This window comes from Terrapene carolina, unplaced genomic scaffold (genome assembly GCF_002925995.2).
Source record: "Terrapene carolina triunguis isolate 2854851 unplaced genomic scaffold, T_m_triunguis-2.0 Scaffold67, whole genome shotgun sequence".
Taxonomy (NCBI): Eukaryota; Metazoa; Chordata; order Testudines; family Emydidae; genus Terrapene; species Terrapene triunguis.
The window spans coordinates 3,624,616-3,651,054 of NW_020664418.1; the positions used below are offsets into that span (position 1 = coordinate 3,624,616).

At 45.5% G+C, this 26,439-nt stretch overlaps 1 protein-coding gene across 3 annotated transcripts; it reads right to left on the minus strand.

Moving 5' to 3' along the window:
- Positions 1-4,734: 4,734 nt before the first annotated feature.
- LOC112120088 (major facilitator superfamily domain-containing protein 1-like) lies at positions 4,735-26,081 on the minus strand. Of its 3 annotated transcripts, none has more exons than XM_024219013.3 (13): positions 26,055-26,081; positions 23,429-23,529; positions 16,189-16,313; positions 16,038-16,093; positions 14,941-15,084; positions 14,265-14,423; positions 11,275-11,390; positions 10,029-10,129; positions 7,378-7,489; positions 6,543-6,680; positions 5,780-5,919; positions 5,445-5,556; positions 4,735-4,986 (listed from the first exon to the last, which is right to left on the minus strand). In XM_024219013.3, the coding sequence occupies exons 1-13, from the start codon at positions 26,074-26,076 to the stop codon at positions 4,876-4,878; spliced, it is 1,437 nt and encodes a 478-aa protein (XP_024074781.2). In that variant the 5' UTR covers positions 26,077-26,081; the 3' UTR covers positions 4,735-4,875. The 3 variants fall into 3 exon arrangements, with proteins under 3 accessions (XP_024074781.2, XP_024074782.1, XP_024074783.2); XM_024219014.3 differs by lacking the exon at positions 26,055-26,081 and adding an exon at positions 16,395-16,481 and having other exon boundaries at positions 23,429-23,515; XM_024219015.3 differs by lacking the exon at positions 5,445-5,556 and having other exon boundaries at positions 4,889-4,986.
- Positions 26,082-26,439: the final 358 nt, after the last annotated feature.

Here is a 26,439-nt window from a genome sequence, read left to right on the forward strand (position 1 = left end):
TTCCTACCTGCTAACCCCTGGAAAAGCCTAGCTCATACTGGAAAGGCCAACCAGTCTGCCCTTCTGCCTTCAGCTTTTGTATTGAAGGGTTTGTCTGTGGGCAAGTCAGTGAGCTTAGATTCAAAGCTTGATATCTTATAGACTAACAGGAGCTGAAATACTGTTTTAAACAGCAGTTTCCAGCTAAGTCTTAAACTACTATGGACTTCTGTCTGCATATGTTGGCTAGCATTTCCCTCATTGGCATAGACTTGAGACACTGAGCAGAGTGTAAGTTTGATAAGGATGCTGCTTTTTTTTTTTTTTTTAAACACACAGAGGCAAAAGGGGAATGGAACTTGTATTAATGTTAAATCATGGACTTCTCAATAAACCACCATATTTTGTTACTTCACTGTGTGTAGCTGGGTACTCCTGTAAATAAGTCACTGTTCTAGTCTATAGCAAACACTTTAGCCTGTGATCAAATTCCATATAACATTTCTTGTGTAATACAATGAGCCTTCTCAAACACCTACTTCCTACCACAGTTAATTTTAAAGGTGCTCCATTCTCTGACATGTTGCAGAAGCACTGTAGCCTAGAGCATGCCTGGAATCAGAATCTACACTAGCTTCCCCTGTGATGGATACAAAAATGAAAGTTCAGCAGCTTCCAACAGGCTGTGTTTAGATGCATTTTTCTGCTATTTAAGCCCCTTTCCATAAACTTTGAAACTGTCTGAATTTGCCTTTAATTGCTTTGCTATTGAGCATCTACACTTGTCCCTAGAAACTGATCCATATTTGTGAAAATTCATAGCTTGTAAGCCTTTTCCCTATTGAAACAAATGTAAGTGCATAAAACTGTCCTTATATATCTAGCTGCTTTTGTTCTGTAGACTAGATACTTAGACTATTACACATCCAACTCCAGATAAATTAGACAGCATGGCAGTTGGAGAGAAATATTAACTTAAGGTGAACTATGCAGGCCCTCTGTCAAAGTTGATGTTTTGTCACAGCTGGAAAGTATAAACAACCAGGGATCCATATTCCATCTGCAGACTGAACTTCACTGTACCTCTGTGCTGCTTGTAAGACCAGGCTTTCATATTTCATCTCTTGGTAGAACACATTCTTAAGCTAATCTTTTAGGTAAGAGCTTGTGCACCTATGAAATAGTATCAATGATAATTAAATCTTAATACAGTGATAGGCAGGAGATAAATGAATACAAACACTGGATGTAACCCATAGATTGCCATAAAGGATTAAGCAACCTTATTGGTGAATGACCACAGTTACAGAACTATATGATGAAGTCATACTACAGAATCTGCCAATGAGTTCTTTATTTCTCTTCTAGAAGAAACAAATCTAACTTTTAAGATAAACATTATCCAGGTTAATGCTCTAGACAATACAACAGAAAAGTGCAGGTGCCTAGTGTACATACTGAAGTTAGCTTAAGATGTAGCAGAAGTGTTGATCAATTGCATGGTTTGGCAAGTCACTAGAGAAAACACCTGTAGGCTTTTCCGTGTCTCAAATAGCAGTCAGGTATCATCTGACAGTCTAGTTCAAAATTCACTCATGAGAAACAACAGAAAACTTACATATTGAGGAGGAAGGAGCAGCAGGCTACCAATCTTCCCATTACCTTTGAAATAAATAAAGGAAAGTTAGAGTGGTGAGGCATATTAGAATTCTTTGAGGGTGTCAACAAGCATCCATAGAGTGTACTTGGACTTCCAGAAAGCCTTTGAAGATGTCCCTCACTAAAAGCTCTTAAGCAAAATCAGCAGTCATGGGATGAGAGGGAAGAGTCTCTCATCGATCAGTAACTGGTTAAAAGATAGGAGACAACAGCTAGGAATAAATAGTCAGTTTTATCAATGGAGGGAATTAAATGGGGGGCCTAAGGATCTGTAGTGGGAGCTGTGCTGTTCTGGAAAAGGGGATGTACAATTGAGAGGTGGCAAAATTTGCAGATAATACAAAATTCCTTGTTAAGTCCAAAGCTGACTGCAAAGAGTTGCAAAGGATCTCACTAAAGTGCATGACTGAATTTCGTCTGCCATTTTGTTGCCCAATCTGGCTAAATTCAAAGTAATGCATATTATAAAACAATCCCAACTACACATACAAAATCATGGGCCCTGAGTGGTAACAGCTCATTTAAGAAAGAGATCTTAGAGGCATTGTGGATAGTTCTATGAAAACTTCTGCTCAATGTGCAGCAGTAGTCAAAAAAGCTAATAATGTTGGGAACCAGTAGGAAAGGGACAAATAAGATAGTAAATATGCCACTATATAAAGCCATGGTATTCTCTCTTCCCCACCCTCCCCCCCTTTGAATACTACATGCATTTCTGGTCACCCCATCTCAAAAAATATTAAGAATGGAGGACAACAAAAAAGGTCTGGCACAGCTTCCATGTGAGGAGAGAGTAAAAAGACTGGGATGATTGAGCTTGGAAAAAGAAATGACTAAGGGGGGGATAGAGGTCTATAAAATAACATGAGAACCAAGGGTCACCCAATGAAATGGATGATGGGATGGATCAATCAAAATTGCCCAATTCTATTCATTCCCTTTACAGCATCTGACATTGGCCACTGTCAGGAGACCGAATTTTGAGCTAGACAGTCTATTGTCTGACCCAGTGTGGTCATTATGTTAAGTAGTAACTTTGATAACTTAGTGCTGACAGCTATGTTTTTTGTGAAGTGTTAGACTGCTGCTTATGATGATGTTAACTAGGCACAGAACATCTGTTACTCTTCTGAGGCAGAGCCCTACTATTTGTGTCCTACACTGGACTATAGAAATCCCAGCATGAATTTCCAAATGCAACTACAGAATGTTACAGCATGAAGGTCTAGTAATACGATGCCAATGCAGAATAGCAGTGATTGCATGTAAAAATATGCATTTAAAGGGATAGTATAGCTGAGGTCTGCTTTACTAACTCATCAAAGGCTCTCCCCTCAACTAATAGGTGGCTAAAACTATTGTTAAAATCATAGAAGATTAGGGTTGGAAGAGACCTCAGGAGGTCAACTAGTCCAACCCCCTGCTCAATGCAGGCCCAACGCCAACTAAATCATCCCAGCCAGGGCTTTGTCAAGCCAGGCTTTAAAAACCTCTAAGGATGGAGATTCCACCACCTCCCTAGGTAACCCATTCCAGTGCTTCACTACCCTCCTAGTGAAATAGTTTTTCCTAATATCCAACCTAGACCTCCCCCACTGCAACTTGAGACCATTGCTCCTTGTTCTGTCATCTGCCACCACTGAGAACAGCCTAGCTCCATCCTCTTTGGAACCCCCCTGCAAGTTATCAAACCCCACCTCACTCTTCTCTTCTGCAGACTAAATAAGCTGTTGCGGGCAAATAAACAGCACAGGCTCACACTCAGCTACTAGGAAGTTTCAAGCTAAGTCCAATTATGACCATCTCTATAGGATACATGCTCACATTACAAGTATCTCCATTGTACTGCCTCATGATAGTAGAAGGTATGAGTATAAGCCATCGAGTTTTCAGGAAAGGGCACCATATCTTTCAAAATCTCCTGCCACAGGAACTGGAGCGGGTTATAGCCTCTCCCCTCAGCCTTTCAGTTGCCTTAGTCATAGGTGTTCCTAAAGTCCAGTCCTTCCATTGTTTGCATTAGGTTGTAAGGTGAGTCGGAGTAGCTTCAGATGAACTTACACATACTAACAGAAGGCAGAGAGGGAATTGCTACATAAAAACTTATCCTAGCTCAGCTGTGTCACTGGAACAAAATTTGCAGTAATAGAGGATTTCTCCTCTGTAACAATTACTTTAGAAAAAGGTTACTTTATTGGACTCATCAGTACACCTTCTGTTCTCACATTAATACAGAAGTTAGTAATTTTACTCTGCAATTGTTTAACCATGTACAAGCAGCAAATTCCATACCTGTCATTTTTTTTAGCAAATCATCTTTCAAGTAGTTTCTCTCAGCTCTGTTTAACAATTAAGTTAACACACACTTGACACATCATCCTCAATGCTTATACGAGCACCATTCAAGAGGTTGCATAGTAAAGATGATTGTTTTACATATCTGTACAAGTCAATGATCAATATGCATTGACAATCGCTAGTATACGATCAGGTTTTAAGGGGGTTTATTTACTATTTTTGATCAACAGTTTCATACAATTTGAAGGTAACATTGCTGTATCTGAATAATGCAGCTTGTGGGAGTGTTAAGCAAAAAGTTTGGCTAGTTTTCACATAATTGGTCTTGCCAATTTAAAATAAGAAAAACAATCCCAACAGCCTCTGCCAGGATAAAGTGGCAATCTTATTTACACACAATGAATTTGTGAACGGACATTGACAATCAACAGCAATTATTGAAATGGAAGGCTACTCAACCCATTCACGCCACTGTATGAGGAGCTTTCTGTGAAGGTGCAGTGATATTTTAATGAAATACCTTACACTGACACATTTATAATGATGAATTAAGGTGAATTATAAGATGGTATATAGTTGCTTAGAACAAACTTCAGGTGGATTGAGTTTAGACTCTAGTGTAGTCCATTTCAAAAAGTGTACCACATAAGCTTCATCATTGGCTTAATGTACCATATGGCTGATTTGTTCCAGACACAAGGAACAAAACAACTTTCCCTTCATATGTATAATTCCCTTCATACACCAGCTTGTTTTCATGGATGACTGAATAAGGTTACCCTTGTTAAAAAAAAAAAAAAAAAAAAAACAACTAAAAATATTACAATGTATTCCTTAAAAGCATATAATTGGAAATAAAGAGGGACAATACTGTGCCAGCAACCAGTTGTAGTTGTACTCTGTCACTGTAGGATCCAAAATAGGGCATCCTGATGCTTCTTAGTTGATGAACCCTTCATTTCCCACTTCATCTAGGAGCGGTGCTGTGTCTACAGGCTGTCTGACCTGTTCTGCAGATGATCGCTTTGTTGCTCTGTTCAGTGTCCCACCCTGGCAATTCAGAGAAGCAGATAGTGAAACAAACAAGTAGCTTTCCTAGAGAATGTGTGTAGCTTACAGACAACCTTTCAGCAGATATTTGGGTCTTCAATATTTTGTGCAACCCATCTTGGGGAAGGAATGTGTGATTAGGCCACCAACATATGTGATACTGGTAGTTCCCACCATTGCCACTCCTATCTTAAAAAGTATGGTAACAAAACACGGAAAGCAGTAGGTATCTGCAGGATATTCTGCAGTGACCAACTCAACAGTACCTAGCCCGAGTCAGTGAGAAAACCTTCCTCATACAAACTCTGCACTACCTAAGGTCCCTTTCAAACCAACATGTTGGGAGCTAAGTTTACACCTAAGAACTGCCCCAATGCACTTTTTGTAGGAAATACCTAGTGTCCAAGGCATCTTGCCCTGGAGGTAGGAGGGTAATGGAAGTTTAAGCATGTTACTACCTGCTGCTTGTCCACCACGTTGAGGCTAACAGAGGCAGTAATGCATGCAATGGTGTTTGCCAGCATGAAGATCATCATCTGTTGCCAGCGCCATAGTGGGATCTTTAGTTCACTGTTGGGTCCAGAAGATGAACAAACAATGATCATGTGAGAATGTGTTTCCTCTTGCTATATAACATCCAAATAAAATGAAGCAGCACATGATGTTGACTTTCGTGTCCTGAAAGTCTGCTTGGTTTAGACCATAAACAAAACTGGTTTTATGTTCTCAGTTTAGTCCCCATCAGCACAACTTGTGGGCTTTTGCTTAAGAGACAAAAGGCACTAGTTCTCACCTGGACTTGGTTCCCAGAATGTGTCCAACGATCAGATTGGAGAGGCCAATTCCAATCATCTGCACAGAGGTTGCAAGCCCCATAGCTGTACCTAACGTTGCCTGGGGAACCACAAGGGGTATGGATGGCCACAGACTCGCCTGTTGTAAGGAGTAATGAAATGGGCTGATGTTAAAGTAGGAAAAGTTTGCTGCCAAGACACTTTCTAGACGAGTCTAACAATTCAAGCCCCAGCTTCAGGCTACTAGCTGATTGACTGAGGGAGAAAGGAAGTTGTCCCCATTACACATTTGGACGCCTTATGGAGGGGTTTACACCTTCCTCTGACTCATCCACCAATGACCACTATCAGACCAGAAGATTACAGTAAATGGATGATGAGAGTGCCTATATCTTTCCTCTCCAGTTACTCCAGTCAGCTTAAAGCACACACAATTCAGAGTCAAACATCTCAATGAGGAGCTGGGATAACTGACTTAGGTGGACACTCTAGATCCTGCTCAAAAGATGTCATGAAAGGACAGTACTGCTTAACAGCTAATGTTTCCCACAGACCATGCCAATGGGTTCCTTACGCTGTTTTGGGTTATACGGGGGTGTTTGCTGACTACATCCTTTGGGCTTTGTAATCCAAAGACCTCAGAATGCACACATGCCCAATGTTTAGCCCTTGGTTAGTGTAAAATGCCAGTGTCTGGAAAGGAGTGAGGAGGGACCAGAGTTATAAAGTGACCAGCTAATGCTGTGGCTTCTACATACTTACAGCAGCAAAGGAGTAAGTGATCCCCAGCCAGATGGTAGAGACAAGCGGAGGAACAAATGTAAATGCCAGGAGAGCAAAGACTGGCAGAGTCAGCACAGCACAACCAACTGCAAACACACCTCTCAGTCCTACATAGTCCTGATGAAGGACAAACAGAAGGTGATTTACCGAGAGTCCCCGACAGTTTCCACCAGGGCTCCAGTGCACTCCTCCTCAATGTGCGCAGCTGAGCAATGCGTGCTGGTAAATGATAACTTATAAGCTAATGGAAAATAACACCTCACAAAGTATTTCCAGTTCCTCACCTGTACCGAGAGGGACTGAAGAGACTGGTGTGCCTATCAGAGAGTAAGGATGTTCCAAATCACCTGAATTTGAAACTCCAAGGTTTTAGTTTTAAGGCAGTATGTTGCATTTTAGTGCTTACGGAAGTGAGGGATTGATAAATTAGACAAAGCAGGAGTTGATTCTGTGCAAGCTACTGCTCCTCATCCCTTACAAAGCTCTGCCTGTGCCCCTCAATCCTGACCTGCAACACTTCCCTCACTGTTTTATCTTGGGACTCTCATGAGTATTCAGCTATTGCTGTCGTTCTTCTACAACAGGAACTAGGGGATCAGAGATCAAACTCATTTCACTGCTGACCTAATACAGAATGGTATTCAGGGTTTCTAAACTAGTCTGTTAACCCCCTGCATCACTAATGACCCAACTCCAGAGCTCTAAACTCTCAATCTCTGTCAGAGACGCACAAAATATTATTTGCACTAAGCCTTGGTCTATCAGCAGACAATCCACCATGTAGTTGATGTTCTGCTAAATACTGGGTACTCACGATTAATATGCCAACTGCTGCAGAGAGAACAAGGGAGCTGTCGTATACCGCCCCAGCAATGTAAGCGGCTGCCTGCTGACTGTAGCCAGAGTACTTATCCTGGATAAACTTGCTAAAAATAAAATTGAGGGGGACAAAAAAAAATTTACCTTAGGATTCTTGGTCTGGTTATCTTGGCACAAAGCAAGTCTGAGCACACATCTGGACAGGGAGTTTTTAATTAGAGAACTTGTCAAAGCAAAAACTCAAATCAATCTGCATTCTCATCAGTTTTTAAAAAGGTGTGCTGAACAAAAAGGTCTGTTGGGGGGGGGGAAAAAGGGAGGTTTGTGCCCTTCCTTGCTTTATGATGGATAAAGGAGGCCTGAATGTTTCGGGGCATGGGGAGGGGGGCATGCATCTTGGAAATTCCAGGAACAGTGAGTCCTGTTTTCCCTGGTGGTCTCCTTGGGGGAGTAGAAGATTTCTCAGCCTGAAACTGAAAGACTGAGAGGGATGTTAAATTTTTAGATACATTAACTCAAAACAGTGGAGGAAAGGATCAGCATTTAACAACTTCAACCCTTTGATTAAGGGCTCAGAAATTTCCCACTCCAGTTCTCTACTGCTCCAAGAAGATATCCAATAAAAGCAGAGAAGACAGGCCCCAATATCGCTACAGTGGAAAACAAGCTCCTTCGTACATTATGGAGGACAAAAATGGCATAAACCTAGTGTTTTTAAAATCCTTTGTAGGGCACCTAGATTTCTAGTGGCCAGCCACTGCTTAGCAGCTTTGAGAAACTAATTTATTTGTAAACCCTCTTCTCACCTAGATTTTGACTGGTTGCTTTTAAGTGACTAGAATTATTTTGAGGACAGCTGAACTTCTCTGTAGCGCTGGGGCAGCAAAATGCTGTCCCTGCAGATTAACTTCCATGGATCCAAGTAATCAATGACACGGAAGGCACTGAGCCATGATTCTTGTTTTGGAAACAAGCCTGGAATTAATCTGCCAAAATTGATATTTGAAACATGACTCTTTGCTCCGGAGGCAGTGTGGAGTATTGCTCCATGATAGAACGTGGGGATACAGCAGTGCAGGAATCAGGCTGTATGGGGACCATTTCTGGGTAAGGTAAGCAGATGACAGCTGGCCAGAGGGTCCATTTCAGGGAGTGCAGGGAGAGCCCCAAAGATCCCATTTTGCTTTCACTAGGTTCTAATATTAGGACCTTTTTTGTTAATTGCTGCAGCAAGCCTGCAAGAACCCCTCTCCACCCCAAACTGCTGAGCTGTTTGTTTGTATTTATAAATATAGAGTCCTCCTTTCATTTTTCTCCCAAGATCTCAAAGCACTTTGCTAATGTTAAGTTTTGCAAGCCGCCTGTGCGAAAAGTAGCAGTATAGCCATGTGCAAAATGGGGAAAACAAACAGAGGAGAAGCACTTTCCCCAAGGTTATATAGAGTCTGTGTCAGAGCCAGGGCGGGCAGAACCCAGGTCTCTCGACCCCTAGTCTGCTACTCTAACTGCATTCCCTCCCACTGAGGTTCTAGCACAGGGTTCGGCAACCTTTCAGAAGTGGTGTGCCAAGTCTTCATTTATTCACTCTAATTTAAGGTTTCATGTGCCAGTAATACATTCTAATGTTTTTAGAAGGTCTCGTTCTATAAGTCTGTAATATATAACTAAACTATTGTTGTATGTAAAGTAAATAAGGTTTTTAAAATGTTTAAGAAGCTTCATTTAAAATTAAATTAAAATACAGAGCCCCCCGGACCCAGTGGCCAGGACCTGGGCAGTGTGAGAGCCACTGAAAATCAGCTTGTGTGCCGCCTTTGGCACGCGTGCCATAGGTTGCCTACCCCTGTTCTAGCATTTTGGAAATGGCAGTGTGCTGTAGGAACTGCCATGCACAGCAGTTTTAATCTATGCCTTATCTTAAGATGCTGGCTGCTAGCCACCTTCCAGGCAGTTGCTCACATGTGTGGCAGTCTTGGAAAGCATCTTGGGAAAGCTGCAATGGTTCTGAGTTGTTTAGCCAGGAAACACTTTACAGCATCAGTGGCCATGAATCTGACCCCATTGGAGCCCTCAGCACCTTCCTCCTGTTGACATTGCCACTTCAGTAAGTGTTTTACTTGAATGGATTTATGCAGCACAAACCCCCTGACCCCAGAAGCTGAGCAGTTCCATTTAGATGCACTTCATGAGCCTTTCAGGTGCTGGTCAGATGGGTTTCCTCTTTGCCATTGTTCCACCTAGGTCAGGGGAGAAGTATTAATTTGCAGGAAACCAGATTTGGAATTTCCCCAATCTTTGGAGTTTTGGAAGAATCCACGTTCCTTTAAGGTTGCTTTGGACTGGAAATCCCCATGTCTCACATCATCTTCAGAGATGGTTGCATAACACAGTGCAAGGGAGAGACGAATCAAAGGACCCTGATGTTCTATAGCTAAATGTTAAGCACCTTGCTTGAGAAGGACATTGCTCCCTTTCTGGCTTTGTGCTCACAAAGGCAGCAGTGAACAAGCTATTTGGAAAGCTCCCCATTCCTCTGAGATGCCCCTGCTAGCTGAATGGAGAGGGAGATGGACACTGTTAGCTCTGTACCGAAGCTCCAGTGCTGGGAACAGTTACCAGCACCAATGCTACCTTTCTGGTCAGTACCTGGCATCTGCCACAAAAGGGAAGACCCCGTTGTAGAAGAACATGATGGTTAGGACTAGGAGCCAGTAGCAAAGTGGCAGTCGCCGGACATCCTGAACTCGCTGTAAAGAGAAAAGCCCCCTAGATTAATAGGATACAGACTACTTCCAACTTCATAATGATGTTACCTTCTTCCTCTACTATTCCATGAGAAGGGCCAGCTGGTGACTGGAGTCTGAAAGGTCACTCATTCGCCTCTGGGAGTTCCAGCATTTGCTGTGCCCCTCCACACCCACACACCACCCTTCTCTGGCAGTATGGTCAAGTGCTTTTCCTTCCCTTCATAAAAGTCTGTAGCAGCACAAGACTTTTCTGAGCAGAACTAGCAGCTGCCAGAGGCAAACCATGGGATGAAGCACAGCAGGGATGTAGGTATAACTAGGAGTTATTAATGAAGAGAAATACCAGAATATAACCAGTACATTAAGAATGGAAAACTATCATTAAGACCTTCCGTCAGGGTATACTCTTCTGAAGTTTAATGGATCTGATGACCTGAAACAATGGCAGCCCTGTTACTTGGGACACTAAGGGTATGTCTACACTGCAATTAGACCCCCGTGACTGGCCCATGCCAGCTGACTTGGGCTCACCAGGATGTTTAATTGCAGTGTTGACATTTGGGAGGGTCCCAGAACTCAGGCTGTAGCCTGAGCCCTGAACGTCTACACCACAATTAAACAGGCCCTTAACCCACCTGGGCTAGTCAGCTGGCATGGGCCAGTCACAGGTATCTAATTGCAGTGTAGACATACTCTTGGAGAGTGTAGCACAAAGACTGGTTCTGCCTTGGCAGGAAGATGGGCTAGTTCTGACCAGATTACTCTGTAAATCACACAAGAGGAGGCTAGAATCTCATCTGTATTCACAAGCAACTTGCACAATGAACTCAGGTGAATGTTTGCTGACCCCTCATGCTCAGAGTGCTGGCTCTGGTCTCTGATAGGCTGGCAACATTTATTCTCTTTGTTTAGTTTAATTTTCACGATCCCTTGTTGTTTGCAGCTGCAGAAGCCTAAGAGACTTATATGAAGAACTACCATATAAAACTTGGATAAGTGGCATTGGCTCCCTCTTCTGGCCAAGATCAGCTACTGCTATTGCAAACTTCAGTCACAAAATAAACTCAGCAGAGACAACAAAATTCAGTTAGCCCATGCCAGAACCTCAAGGCTCTGGAGGAAAAGGCGGTCTGTATTCCACGTACCACTTTCTTGGACTCTTGCTGGATAACCCCATCCAAGCCAAGCTGCTTCATGCCCACTTTGTCCAGCACGCTGACTGTGATGGCTGAAATAAAACCCAACATACAGAGCAGGGTACCTGCAAACACAGAAGAGATTTTAGGACTTCCCTGGAGCAGGGAGAGCTGAATGACAGAGCCCTCTGCATGATTCATCTTCCTGGCTTCTCTCTTACAACATGACTAGTACTTCTCCATTGAGACACAAGTTGGATCCTTTACAATGTATGGATCAGCACAAGACTGAAAAGTTTGGGTTGCAAACATTGTAAGGCCAAGTTTTCACTGATTTTATAATAAGATCTGATAATATAATAAGATCTGATTGCCTTCTATGATGAGATAACTGGCTCTGTGGATATGGGGAAAGTGGGGGACATGATATATCTTGACTTTAGCAAAGCTTTTGATAGTGTCCCACAGTATTCTTGCCAGCAAGTTAAAGTAGTATGGATTGGATGAATGGACTATAAGGTGGAGAGAAAGCTGGCTAGACTATTGGGCTCAGTGGGTAGTGATCAACAGCTCAATGTCTAGCTGGCAGCCGGTATCAAGCGGAGTGCCCCAGGGGTCAGTCCTGGGGCCAGTTTTGTTCAACATCTTTATTAATGATCTGGATGATGGGATGGATTGCACCCTCAGCAAGTTTGCGGATGACACTAAGGTGGGGGGAGAGGCAGATATGCTGGAGGGTAGGGATAGGGTTCAGACTGACCTAGACAAATTGGAGGATTGGGCCAAAAGAAATCTGATGAGGTTCAACAAGGACAAGTGCAGAGCCCTGCACTTAGGATGGAAGAATCCCATGCACTGCTACAGGCTGGGGACCGACTGGCTAAGCAGCAGTTCTGCAGAAAAGGACCTGGGGATTACAGTGGATGAGAAGCTGGATATGAGTCAGCAGTGTGCCCTTGTTGCCAAGAAGGCTAACGGCATATTGGGCTGCATTAGTAGGAGCACTGCCAGCAGATCGAGGGAAGTGATTATTCCCCTCTATTCAGCACATGCGGAGTATTGCGTCCAGTTTTGGGCCCCCCCACTACAGAAAGGACGTGGACAAATTGGAGAGAATTCAGCGGAGGGCAACGAAAATGATCAGGGGGCTGTGGCACATGACTTACGAGGAGAGGCTGAGGCAACTGGGCTTGTTTAGTCTGCAGAAAAGAAGAGTGAGGGGGGATTTGATAGCAGCCTTCAACTACCTGAAGGGGGGTTCCAAAGAGGATGGAGTTCGGCTATTCTCAGTGGTGGCAGATGACAGAACAAGGAGCAATGGTCTCAAGTTGCAGTGGGGGAGGTCCAGGTTGGATATTAGGAACACTATTTCACTAGGAGGATGGTGAAGCACTGGAATGGGTTACCTAGGGAGGTGGTAGAATCTCCATCCTTAGAGGTTTTTAAGGATGATTAAAGGGATGATTTAGTTGGGGTTGGTCCTGCTTTGAGCAGGGGGTTGGACTAGATGACCTCCTGAGGTCTCTTCCAACCCTAATCTTCTATGATTCTATGCTTTAGTATTAATATTTCTGCTTATTGATACCCTCCTCCCCCAGCTGAGGATTAAAATAGTCCTGGTTATTGAAAACGGCTAAAGAAACCCCCAATGTCCATGGGACCAGGAGATCACCCGGCCTATCTCCGGAAGATGGAGGGGAGAAAAACAACTCCCATACTTGTTGGTCTGCTTCACATTTGTAGAGTAACTGCAGATAAGGAAGGTCAAATTGAACCTTGGTGTAAACAGGTACAACTCCTCAGAAAGAAGTCAATGGAGTTACACTGGGTTATACCAGCAGTGAATTTGCCCCCAAGTGACTGTTGCAAATCAGATCAGTTTTCTAACTGAATCCTTTGGAAAAAATCAAGCAAAGTTCACTTGAAAAGCCTGTTCAGATGTGCATTTGCTTAGCATTGGTGTATTTAACCCTCCACATGTAGGATACTCAAGTTGTTCTGATGCTGCTGCAATTGGAAAATTATCACCCGAGTACAGAGCAAAGATCTGGAGGTGAATCTGTTAAAGCAGAGCTTGTTGAGAGAACATCTTAGTAGGGCAGAGGGGCAGGATTTTTCTCATACTTGCCTCTCGGCTGGAATCACATCCTTGAATAGGACTGGTACAACATTCACTGATTTGTTACTTGGTAAGTATATTTATCCTACACTCCCCATCTCCAAGAGACCCCACACAAAGTACAAACACAGTGATTCCCTTTACCATCTCCTCCAAGGCATTTTTAACACACCCACCACCATAATATCCAGGCACCATCATCATCTAGCAATATTATGACCCTACATCATAGTGTCTGCTACACAGGGATTCCATTTGTCAATGTAAAAAGGAAAAAACCATCAAGCAACGTGGAGGCCAGAGCAGAACTGCACCAAAAACAGGAAAGTGAAAATCCCGCACCCCCTGTACATACGCGCGCATGCGCACACAGACACACGCTTTCTTGAGGTGAGGTCCTAAATCTATAAATATTCAGAATTTGACCCATGTTAAAGTCTGTCTACAGGCAAAACTATCATCAACTCAGTGGGAATTGGTCAGAGTGAATTGCCAACTCAGAATATAGCAGTGTGTGTGTACACACACAAGTAATTCAGTTTTACTCCATTGAGTCAATGGGAGTATACATTCACACACAATACTGTTCACACATGCCTTCAAGTGTTGTAAAGTCACAGAAAGGCTGCAAACAAAGCTAGAGGTAAATGCAACAGTTTTAGAAGGAAGCTTCAGCCAGCAATGAAGCATCTTCTATTGTGTCCTCAAGCCAGGAAGGAGAGCAAGGGAACGCTGTCTGGAAGACACACAGCCCACCTGCCACACACCAGGTTCACTCTCTTTCCTATGCATATTCTTTACCAGAGTTAGACAGTATCACTTGGCTGCTTTGTCTTGGGCTTAGAGGCAAGTGAAGCGGAAGCCAGAAGGAAAAGCTCACCTCCCCAGAGTGTCCACTGGATACCAAAGTGGGTCTCAAACTGCTGGGTGAAGAAGAAGTTGAGGACACTCCCAAGCCGGGAGAAGGAGAGGGTCAGTCCAAATGCCAAGGCCAGTTCCTTCCCCTTGAACCAGAAGGCAGTGATGCGATTCTGCACAACTTGGAGGGGGTGGGAACAGAGGAGAAAGGGCTATATTAACAAATGCACGGAAACCGAGCCCAGAGCATTAAACACACATACCTGGGGCAATTTCCCAATTCATGCTCGGTGGGCCAGATGGGATCAGAGTCAAAGACTCTTGGATATCTGAGGTAGAGATACAGTGTATCAGATTAGCACCCCTTTGGGATAGTCCTTACCACTGCCGCAACGGGGGGAGGTCAAGTGGCTTCTGAAAAGCCAAGCTGTAGTGTGAGTATTGCAGTTGCTGCTCCCAGAAGGGGGCAAAGGCTGGTTAAAATGATGGTTCTTAACATTAGAAGGGCAGATGAAAGTTCTACAACTCCCAGCAGGCAGACCAAATACTCTCTCCTCATCCATCACCACTCAGGCCTGGTTCCTGGTGCACAGAGCAGGTGAAGGTCTGACTGTAGGGATTTTTGCCGCTGGGCCTTTGTTCCATTTGTCCTCCCATTGTTGGGGTCTAACCAGGAGAGGAGTTCTCAGATTCCTTACTGGTAAGTGACCCATTCCCAGATCCAAACAGCAACCGTCCTGTCAGCATCAGCGGCAGAAGGTACGGAGTTCCCTTGAAGTGAGAGCCCAGAGCGAAGATGGACGATCCCAAGACAGTCAGGAAAGAGAAAAGAAAGACACCAACTAGGGAGGGAGACAGAAAAACACAGGGACACATTGAAATAAAGCCAACGGATAAATACAATAAATAAATAAAAAGACAAAATTACTGTGCAATAGGAAAATTTGAAAGGAGCTCTGAATTTTTATCCCTGGGTCTCCCATCAAATTGACTCTATGACATATTATTTTACTACTATATAGCCCCTTTCATTGAAGGATCTTAGGTCACTTTGCAGAGGAGAGAAATATTATCGTGTGCCTTATACATGGGGAAACTGAGGCAAAGGAACATTAAATGGCTCAACCACAAGCCTATAAGCTTCATACTCCTGAGTCTCACTCCTAGTTCTGCCACTGACTCTTTGACACTGGCCAAGTAACTTCACCTCTGTGCCAGTGTCCTCATCTGCAAAAACAGAGACAAGAATGCTGACCAGCCCCACAGGGAATGGCCAGGGCTGCATTCCTTATTGTGTTGTGGAGCTTAGATACCATGATGACAGATACCAAATAGAAGGCCACGTAGAAGAGAAGAATACAGGACTATCAGACAGTCACAATAAGAGTGTAAAGTTTGTAGATAAAGGATCACTGCCAGCTCTGAACTTACCTGTCTTCCTTTTATTGTGTGTCAGGAGATTAAAACAATGTTTACTCAACTGTTGTGTGTCATACTAAATTCTAGTGATCTACAATCAGGCCAAAGGGGGAGCTGTGCAAGTTTACAGCAGAGATCCCTGATGCTTGTAATTCTATGGAGCAGCCTTTGTTACACCCATCTTCTCTCCACACCAGAAGGAAGTACCTTCCTTGGTTTGCTCTGTTTTGTTGCCCACATTGCTTCATCCCTTCACCTTACTGAAAAGGTGATTCTGGTGTTGGGAAGCAATATCTCTTTCCATTGAAGGAATAGCTGGAAAGGTCACTTCTGTGCAAGAAGAAAGATCAGCTATAATGAAATAATTGGGACTTACAGTGATTTCCCAGTTTATCAATCAGGAATCCAGCCAGAATCACCACCAGCGCATTCCTAGGGAGAATACCACAAACATTTGGTTTTACTCCCTGCACATCCTATGACCAGTGCACACGATACCTCCCTTAAACAGAAGAAAGGTGACTCACGTCCAAGCATAGATTGCATATAGCAGGTTGTACTGTGCAGGCGTCATCCCCAGACCTTCCACACAGGCCAATGTGCCATTATGTCCAGTGCCATTATGCTGGGTTCCATTGGGGCAGGTTAGGTTCTGTGTAACAAGTTGACATAAAAAGTCTGTATTCCAACAGTAATAGAGGTCTAATTTGGATTACACAATAATTAGCCAAACCTTCTTTTTGGGTGGTGGGCCTCAATAGGTACAAGAGCCTGGTTTTGACTTCCTTTCTAGACTCATCTCCACCACTCACTTCCCAACCTGATAGAAGGAATTTAAAGATTTTCAGTGGCCTTGTGTGTATAACTGTCGTATCCTCAAGATGGATACGACAGTAATTAAAATGTTCTGAGTGACAAAGGAGCTGCAACAATATACAAGGGATCATAAGAGACTACAGCAGAACCTATTTCCCACTGGCAACTGGGAAACCCATTGGAAATGACTGTGGTTTGACATTCATAGACTATGATACCAAGTATCAGAGGGGTAGCCATGTTAGTTTGTATCCACAAAAACAACAAGGAGTCCAGTGGCACCTTAAAGACTAACATTTATTTGGGCATAAGCTTTCATGGGTAAAAACCCCACTTCTTCAGATGCATGGAATGATAATTACAGATACAGGCATAAATATATATTGGCATATGACTTTGATAGGGGCTGTGGGGTCTCAGCACCTCTTATAAATACACCACTGAGATTTGAAGCAAAGAGAAAGGCAAGGATACTGCATTGCAAAATGCACTTGGTCTGTTTATTTTAATCAGCTGTAGCTTAATTTTTAATGATCTGATACTAAATAAAGGTACCAGGAAGTATTCTGCAGGATAGCTCAGTGGTTTGAGCATTGGCCTGGGGATTAGTCCTGCTTTGAGCAGGGGGTTGGACTGGATGACCTCCTGAGGTCCCTTCCAACCCTGACATTCTATGATTCGATGAAAGCTTTTATAAAACTAATGAAGCTTCAATAATGAGACCTCATTCCAGCTCCCTGCTATAAAAACTTTTATAAGGAACTGGAACCAGATCTCCTAAATCATAGTTCAATGCCGTCACCACAAAACAGTAGCAATGGTGCACACTCTCCTTCTCTGAACCTGTCTTAGTTTGGGGTCTCTTCAGAAGTCTTTATTATCTGAGTGTGTAAATTTCTTGCAGGCCTTCTAAAAGTCATAGGCCCAGCTCCATAATCTAAGAAGGACAGTGAACTTTAGCCAATCACATGTCTTGGATCTACTAGCAGAGGGTGCACATGAGTAAACCCATCCCTTTGCCAGAGACTGAACATAATCCATCAGCAGTAATGATCGGCAGGGATCCTAGTTTTCTGTGATAAAAAAAACAATTCTCTGATTAAAAAAGTCAGAGACTCCCCTTGGGATAACAAGCCTAGTGTATATCAATTTCTTTGTTAAATTGACAAACTCATAGAAACTTGCAGTGTCCAGCAGGCATAACTGAACACTGCAAGACAGAGGTTCCTAGGGTTGTGTCTGGGACCGGAGGTATTGGCTAGTGTCATTAAGGGCATGGCTACACTTGCAGATGTAGAGTGCTTTGAGTTAAACCAGCCTTTGGAGAGCGCAGTAGGGAAAGCGCTGCAGTCTGTCCACACTGACAGCTGCAAGCGCACTGGCATGGCCACATTTGCGGCACTTGCAGCAGCATTGGGGGAGTGGTGCATTATGGGCAGCTATGCCACAGAGCACCTCTTCCCATTCTGGCGCTGTGGCTTGTGGGAAGGGGGCAGGGCATTCTGGATCCTGTCCCAACGCCCCATGATGCATCGTTTCGCATCCAGCAATCCCTGTGCTTCCGTCCACATTTGGCACCATCTTTCAACGGTTTTTGTACGGCGCGCTCTATCTTCCCTTTCGGTCTGCGGGAATGGAGACCGAACTGCTGAGGAATATGCTGACGAGTCTCGCCAGCACATCACGTTTGTCAGTTGAGTTACTCCTTAAGATCCAAACTGACAGTGAGGAGTCTGACAATGATATCGACTCAAGTAACGCATCCGACATGAGATTGCTTGTGGCATTCACGGACATGCTCTCCACCGTGAAATGCCGCTTTTGGGCTTGGGAAACAAGCACTGAGTGGTGGGATCACATCGTCCTGCAAGTCTGGGATGACGAGCAGTGGCTGCAGAACTTTTGGATGAGAAAAGCCACTTTCATGGGACTGTGTGAGGAGCTTGCCCCCATCCTGCAGCGCAAGGACACGAGATTGAGAGCTGCCCTGACGGTGGAGAAGCGGGTGGCTATTGCAATCTGGAAGCTGGCAACTCCAGACAGCTACCGATCGGTCACTAACCAGTTTGGAGTGGGAAATTCGACCGTTGGAATCGTGTTGATGCAAGTTTGCAGGGCCATTAATTGCATCCTGCTCAGAAGAACCGTGACTCTGGGTAACGTGCATGACATTGTGGCTGGCTTTGAACAAATGGGTTTCCCTAACTGCGAAGGGGCGATAGATGGGATGCATATTCCAATTCTGGCACCAGCTCACCTAGCCTCGGAGTACGTTAATCGGAAGGAGTATTTCTCTATGGTTCTCCAGGCGCTTGTGGATCACCGTCGGCGTTTCACTGACATTAATGCAGTCCAGCCCGGAAAGATGCATGCATCTATCAGAACACTGGCCTGTTCAGGAAGCTGCAAGCCGGGACTTTTTTCCCCAAACCAGAAGATCACTGTAGGGGAAGTCGAAATGCCCATTGTGATCCTTGGAGACCCCGCTTACCCTTTAATGCCATGACTCATGAAACCCTACACAGGTAGCCTTGACAGCAGCAAGGAGCGGTTCAACAGGCTGAGCCGGTGCAGAATGACTATGGAGTGTGCTTTTGGCCATTTAAAGGGCGCTCTCTGTATGGGAAGCTGGACCTGGCCGATGACAGCATCCCCGCGGTTATATCCGCGTGCTGTACCGTCCATAACATTTGTGAAGGGAAGGGTGAAAGATTCACTCAGGCATGGAACTCGGAGGTTCAACACCTGGAGGCTGAATTTGAACAGCCAGAGAGCAGGGCTATTAGAGGGGCCCAGCGCGGGGCAGCAAGGATTAGGGATGCCTTGATGGAGCAATTTGAGGCTGAAAGCCACGAGTAATGTTTGGTGCCCTGCACGGGAGTGAAGTGCAGTGGTTCCAATGTTAGTAGGAATCTGTGTTTGCTATGCTGACTTGCAGTGCCTGTTGCTTTCCTGAGCTAAGGTATCTTTTACTTTATGCAATAATAAAGAATGTTTTCAAAGCCAAAAAATCCATTTTATTGAAAAGAAACACAACTGCTTGGGAAACAGAAAGGGCAAGAAGGTGGGGTGGGGAACGGTACAACCACAGATTTGCGTATGCCCTGTTATCATACTCAGCCTTCCTGTCTGGAGTGCTGTGCAATGAGTGCTGCACTTCAGGATGGCTATAATGCATGGTGATGGGGGTTGAGTGCAGTGGGTAAGGGTCATAGTTTTCAGGACTGGGTGGTGAAGCTACAGGTGTTGGAGGCAGCTGGTGGCGATAAGAACCCGGATGTTGGGGAAAGTGGGTTGGAGGTGACATGGGGGCACAAGGGAAAGAGTTTTGGGACAAGGGCTGCAGGGGGTGTGGTAGTGCTCCACTTCCAGGCGCTTGTAGCCATGCATCGAGTCCGCTTGGCGCTCCATGATGCTTATCAGCTGATCCGTGCTTTGCTGCCAGCACTCCTCATTCTACTGGCAGATCCTCCTTTCACTCTCCCTCCACTCCTGCACTTTTAGATTCTCGTTAAGGGACTGCAGCATTACTTCATGCAGCATGTCTTTGCTTCTACGTGGCCTCTTTCTAATTCTTTGGAGTCTTTCGGCTGGTGATAACACGGACAGCTGAGATCTCAAGGTTGCATCTGTAAAGGCAAAATGCAACACTTAACAGAGGCAGCATTGTTCACACTAGACAGAGCAATGACTCCCCCATACTTAAGGGCAAGCACAGTCTACACAATAGCATAATTTGCCCATCCCAAAGTGAGCAGACATAACCCACGGGAGCCCCAAAACGGTGAGTAAGCACAGGGTCAAGGGGCACTGATTGTTTCACGGCCATACTGTCCTCTGGGTTTCTGTGCCTTGGGGAGAGCCAACAGCTGCAGGGGGTCCCTATACTGAACACTGTCTCCACATTTTCCACAGGAGTTCGTCCTGGAAGATATCTCGCTGCTGAGGGTGAGCTGGGAAGCAAGGGAGGGTCTTCTACTACAATGCGGTTTCCGCCCTGACCCATATGCAGCAATGGTTCTCCCCTCCCCCCCGCTCATGGCACAGTGGCGCGGACATGTTAGCCTGACTGGGACAAGGACCGCAGTGGCTCTCCCAAGAAACCTGCGCAAGCGCATTGCCCAAGTTCTGGATGAGACCTCTGAAGAGATCACAGAGGCTGATTACTGCGATGTGAGAGAGCACATCAAGGCCCTATTCCGCATCTAGGCATGCATGTAGCACTAACCCTCCTCGCCCCAAGAGCCCGCACCGAATAACTTCCTTCCCCAAAATAAAAGTCGCTTACCGGGCACCTCCTCTGGTGTTTGTCCTTCTCCAAGCACCGGCCGCTGCGACTGGCTACCTTCCTCCTGGCTTGAGAACAACTCCTGGCTGCATGCATCTAGGGATGCCAGGGTGTCTTCCTCCTCCTCAGCACCCTCACTCCCACTTTCCTTCTCCTCCTCCTGCCTTGTTCAACTGGGCTCTGAAGTATTTATGGTGGTACTCGGAGTGGAGGTGGGGTCGCCCTCAAGTATCACGTTCAGCTCTTTGTAGAAACGGCAGTTTGCGGGGGCAGCACCGGAGTGGCAGTTTGCCTCGTGGGCTTTGCAGTAGGCATTCCGTAGCTCCTTCACTTTAACCCTGCACTGCAATGCGTCCCGGTCATGGCCCCTTTCCATCATGTCCCTTGATATCTGCCTGAAGGTATCGTAATTCCTACGACTGGAGCGCAGCTGGGACTGGACAGCTTCCTCCCCGCAAACACTGATAAGGTCCAGCACCTCGCCATTGCTCCACACTGGGGATCACCTGGCGCGTGGAGGAATGGTCACCTGGAAAGATTGGCTGAGAGCACTCCCCGCCTGGCTGAGCAAACAGGAAGGGGATTTTCAAAAATTCCCAGAGAATTTAAAGGGAAGGTCTGACGGTTGGTCACCTGAAGGCAGGGCAGTAGAGTTCAAAGTGATGACCAGAGTGGCTAGAACAGGCATTGTGGGACACTTCTGGAGGCCGATCAGAGCACATTAACAGACCAGGGCATCCACACTGGCGCTGCGGCACTCCAGCGGGGGCACATCAAATGTTATTCCACTCGCTGAGGTGGATTACCAGGAGCGCTCTAGCCACGGAGTCAGAGCGCTCTACGTGCCTTGCCAGTGTGGATGCATCGTGAGTTACAGAGTGCATGGGGCTGCTTTAATGCGCTTTAACTCGCAAGTGTAGCCAAGCCCTCAGTTGCACAATCCAAGAAGCAGCTTACATGCCAGAGGCTGTGCGTGAACAGCCCAGGAGTGGGGGTTCTCACAGCAGAGCAGGGTAAGGCTGGCTCCCAGAGTCAAGGATTGGAGTTACCTAGCAGATCACCGGTCCAGATAACACCAGAGGGGAACGTCACACAGTAGCACAAACAATCAAGAGCTCCAAGTAAGCATCTCAGATCTTGGTCTACAACAAAATAATGCACACAACAGCACCCAATCCTCTATGGAGGAAAATGTACTCTGCAATACGGATAGTTCATTTTTTTTAAAAAGGAGAGGCTTGGTGCAGTGAACGAGGTGGAGATATTAGTATGAACCCTAGAGAATAAAGGGCTTTACTTGTATCAGTTACGAGCATTATTTGTTTTACTTCTCAGTTTAATCACAGACCCACTTGCAGTCACTACAACAGCTTGATGTAATTGATTTAGGTAATTTTTAAACACCCCTATTCTTTCAATCCAATTTAGATTATAAAATCTACAACAGACTTATTATTTGTAAAGCACAGTGATGGTCCTGTAAATATAATACTAACAACCTACACTACGTTGTGACTGAGCATGGGAAAGATATTAGCCTGTAACATATACATAAGTCACCAAACAACAATTGTTCCTCCAACTGCTTGCATTTGCTTTGTACATGTTACCATCTCTCCTGGACTGTCTAGATATCATTGTCTGGACACAGTGAATCCATCTTTCTTAGCATGTATCACTGGCACTAGACAATCGTTTCTCAAATGCGGCCACCAGGGGCTTTTCTAGTGGCCACAGCCTCCTGGGCAGTGATTGTGGGGGGGCCAAAGCAGCGGTTGCTCCCCCAGGGCCACCAGAAATGGTTGGGCCTTGCCTCCCTCTGGAGACACAAAACTGGAGGAGCAGGAGGCCAGTGAGTTCCCCACTTTCCCAGGGGCAATGGGGTCCTGGGGTGGCGGTTGGAGGACTCTAGCCACAGGCTTCGAGCTTCGTTCCCCAGCCACATGGTGGTGGACTTTGGCCCCAAGCTCACCACCCCCCCATCACCGCTTGCACCCACTGCCTCCCCATCTCTGACCCCTGCTGCCTCCGTACCCACCTCTACATCCAGGGCTTTCCGGGACTGAGTAAATCTGCTGTGAAAAGTGATATTTGTATGTTTGTTAATATCACTTTTTACAGACTTAGTATCTAGCAAGTCTAAAAATAATTAAAAAAAAATAGCAATTAAAAAAGCAAAAGAAACAACAAGAAAAAAGAAAAGAATGTGCAAAGCACCTTCTTTGTATTTCCATTTTGTGTAGGTCCAGTAAAGAATAGAGAGAACTGTGCATTATTTTTATTATTGAGTCTGCAAAAAAATAAATATAAATCCTACATAAATAAATTACAATGATTTGGACATGTGCATATTTATTTGTTTTTCCTAAAGTTAATTAAGTATTTTAGGAAAAATTGTCAGAGCGGCCACCAGCAAGAGTTAGTGGCCGCACTCTGAGGCCACCAAAAAATTTGTTGTGAGAACCCCTGCACTAGACTTCTTCATAGCATAACATCTCTCAGGTTCTCGGGGATCTGGATTAGAATGTTTTTTTTAATTCCCTGTTTGTAACTGGGAATCTCTGCTTTTCAATTTATACACCACTTTCCCAGTCTTCATTTTGACTGCAGTCAAGGGGGCCTAGCAAAAGTTTTATCTTTCCCCTTGTTACCTAGTTACTTACCCCTTGAAACTGCTCCTGCAGGACACTGGGAATATCAAAGCAGAAGTAAGAGCCAAAAGTCAAGAGGCAGTTGAAGAAAAGCACTAGGAACCTGTAATAAGCTGAAGAGTGAACAAACGTGTTATTGTCTACGTTACAAAATATGCTCATGTTGACAAAGTTTGTGCCATTCTTGGGACTTTTATATACACACATCCTGTAACATATTTAGAATTCAAAACTCACTGAAAGTTTGTCATTGACAATAGACAAGTGTCAGTTTGATCTGCTAATAATTAAAAAACCGTATTTTAAATACAGTATATAGATATATCAACTAACACTAACTAATAATTGTGAGATGCTATTTTGTATCCCTGTGTTGATTTTTCCTGTTCTTCTCTTAAGCCCTGATCCCACAATTGGATCTGCATGGATGGGGACCCTTACCCCGTGCCAGTACCGATTAATTCCAGTGGGTCTCCACACAAAGGTAAGGTTGCGCAGACCAGCTCTTTGGGGCCAGGAATCTCTTTATACCTGTATAATAAAGTATCGTGCATGTCTATTGTGTTATACAAGTAATATTCATTTTAGAGTACATTAGACCTGACATATTGGTCACTGTAAACTGGTTTACAGAATTCTGTTTAGTATTCACAGTATGGTGAAGTGTATGTCAAATTATATGGAAATTTAGTAGTGGCTATAAGTGTGCCAATCTACCTCAGGCAGCTCTAATTTTCACCACAAACCCTTAAGCTACCAGCAGAATTAATAGAGAATTGTGGCTGCCAGCATGCCATGGCACAAACAGGCAGGCTGCAGAGCATGCTGGGAGTCTCTCTCTGTGGGCTGCCATTTCAGAAATGGGGGCAATAGCAATCTGTCCCCCAGGGCCCTGGGCAAGTGGCTCAGGATTCAACATGCCCCTTTTGGAGTGGCTGAACTCCTGAGCAGCAGCCCTGTCAGAACAGCTCAACTTGAGCCTGGTGGAATCTGAGGAGGGCAGATCTCTGTAGTGAAAAGCATGGGGCATGTGTGTGGTAGACAGACAGCAAGTGTGAAAAATCGGGACGGGGGTGGGGGGTAATAGGAGCCTATATAAGAAAAAGCCCCCAAAATCGGGACTGTCCCTATAAAATCGGGACGTCTGGTCACCCTAGTGTGTGGGGTCAAGTTCCTGGCTCAGTGAGGTGTTGGGAGCCAAACTGCCCCCTCCTGCTCTGATAGACCTATCCACCCCTCTTCCAGTCAAATTGATCCATTCCTTGTGAAGAGGCAGAAAGAGGTGAGGGGCATACCACAGGCAGAGGGGATGGAGTCTTAACATATTCAATTTTTGAAATACAAAATATTCAAAGTACTAAAAAGCTGTAAAGGGAACTGTGTGAGGAAGCAAAATGCTTTTACCCATGTGTGATTATACACACATGCACACTAATTCCCAATGCCATTCAATAGTCTCTCTCTCATAATACAGATTCTACTGATTCTTATATGTAGCACCTACATACACTGTGAGTGCACTAGAAATTTAGTTATTAGCAAGTATATAGTCAACAACAAAGGGATAGCTCAGTGGTTTGAGCATTGGCCTGCTAAACCCAGGGTTGTGAGTTCAATCCTTGAGGGGGCCACTTAGGGATCTGGGGCAAAATCAGTTAGTGAAGGCAGGGGGCTGGACTTGATGACCTTTCAAGGTCCCTTCCAGTTCTAGGAGATGGGATATCTCCATTATAAAAATTGCCAGGGTTAATGTTGTGGGGTTACCAGCAGTTTCGGGGAACTATACTACATTTACCAGCATAGACCTCTTCCAAAGCTCACTACCTCTCACTCAATTACATACAGCACTGTAACCTGCCATAGGACATTGGGATGGTGCAGTGAGTTAAAACAATATCAAGACCGTGGTATAGAGTTGGGTTAACCACCCTGGGCAACGCAGAAGCAGCTTGTTGGAGCAACCATGAGGACATGGTTTTGAAGTAATTCAGAGTTCTGCAGTGGGGGGTGACGGCTATCCCAGATTGGGTGGAGGTGCTGTGGGCATCTCAGGCTCTATGGTGGCACATTAGAGCAACTCTGTGACAACTGGCAAGTTGGGGGAATCCCCTGGTCTGAGCTTGTGGATCGGACCCAATCCTGAGGGGAGAGGACAAATACAGAGTTGTTCTGTGTTTGTACAGTGCCTAGCACAACAGGGTCTTGCTCCATGAGTGGGGCTCCTAGGCGCTGCCATAATACACATAGTAACACACTAATCCTAAAGGTTCCTGGATTCAGCAGTAGGCTGGCATGGCCCACAGTGCAAAGGGAAGGGAATTAGAGCACCATACACTGCGGAGACGGGCCCAGAGAACAGGGTCCCCAGGCCCTGCAGCAGCAGGCCTGACCCCGGGGAACTGGGGTCCCCGAACTCCTCCCTAAGGGCGGGGTGTCCAAGGTCCCAGCGAGGGACTGGGGAAGGGAAGACTGTGCACAACGCCCAGGGGCAAGCAGAAGCACCCGACCCAGCTCTGGCGAAACAGTCAGGTGACACCTCAATCATGTGAGGGGGCTGGTCACCCGATACCACTGCAGTCACCTGGTGCAGCACTCCCCCCGGTTCTGAGGAGAGGTGTCTATACCGCCCGGCTCTTACCTCTCTCCGCCGCTGCCACCATGGCTCCGGCTCTGCGCCGACCCCAGTCCCGGTCCTCCCCACTTGCCACTGCCTCTTTCGGGCCGACACTGCCCCTCTGAGATTTCCCCCCCGCCCTGCCTCGCCTCTTCCCGAGGCTCCGCCCCCCAGCACGGCGCGTAGGAAGTGAGATGTGAAGCGGCCCGGCGGGCTCCGCCTCAAGCACCGCCCCCTCACCCTCCACACCCAGGCCGGAGCCGAACCTTGCCGCAGGGCGCGGGAGGTGCCTGTACCTGCTGAGGGTGGGTAGCCCCAGCAGGCACTCCGACGTGCACACTCAGGCCGTGGCAGCGCAAGGCATGCTGGGACTCAGCAGTGGTGAGCTGCTGCTAACCCCTGAGGGGCA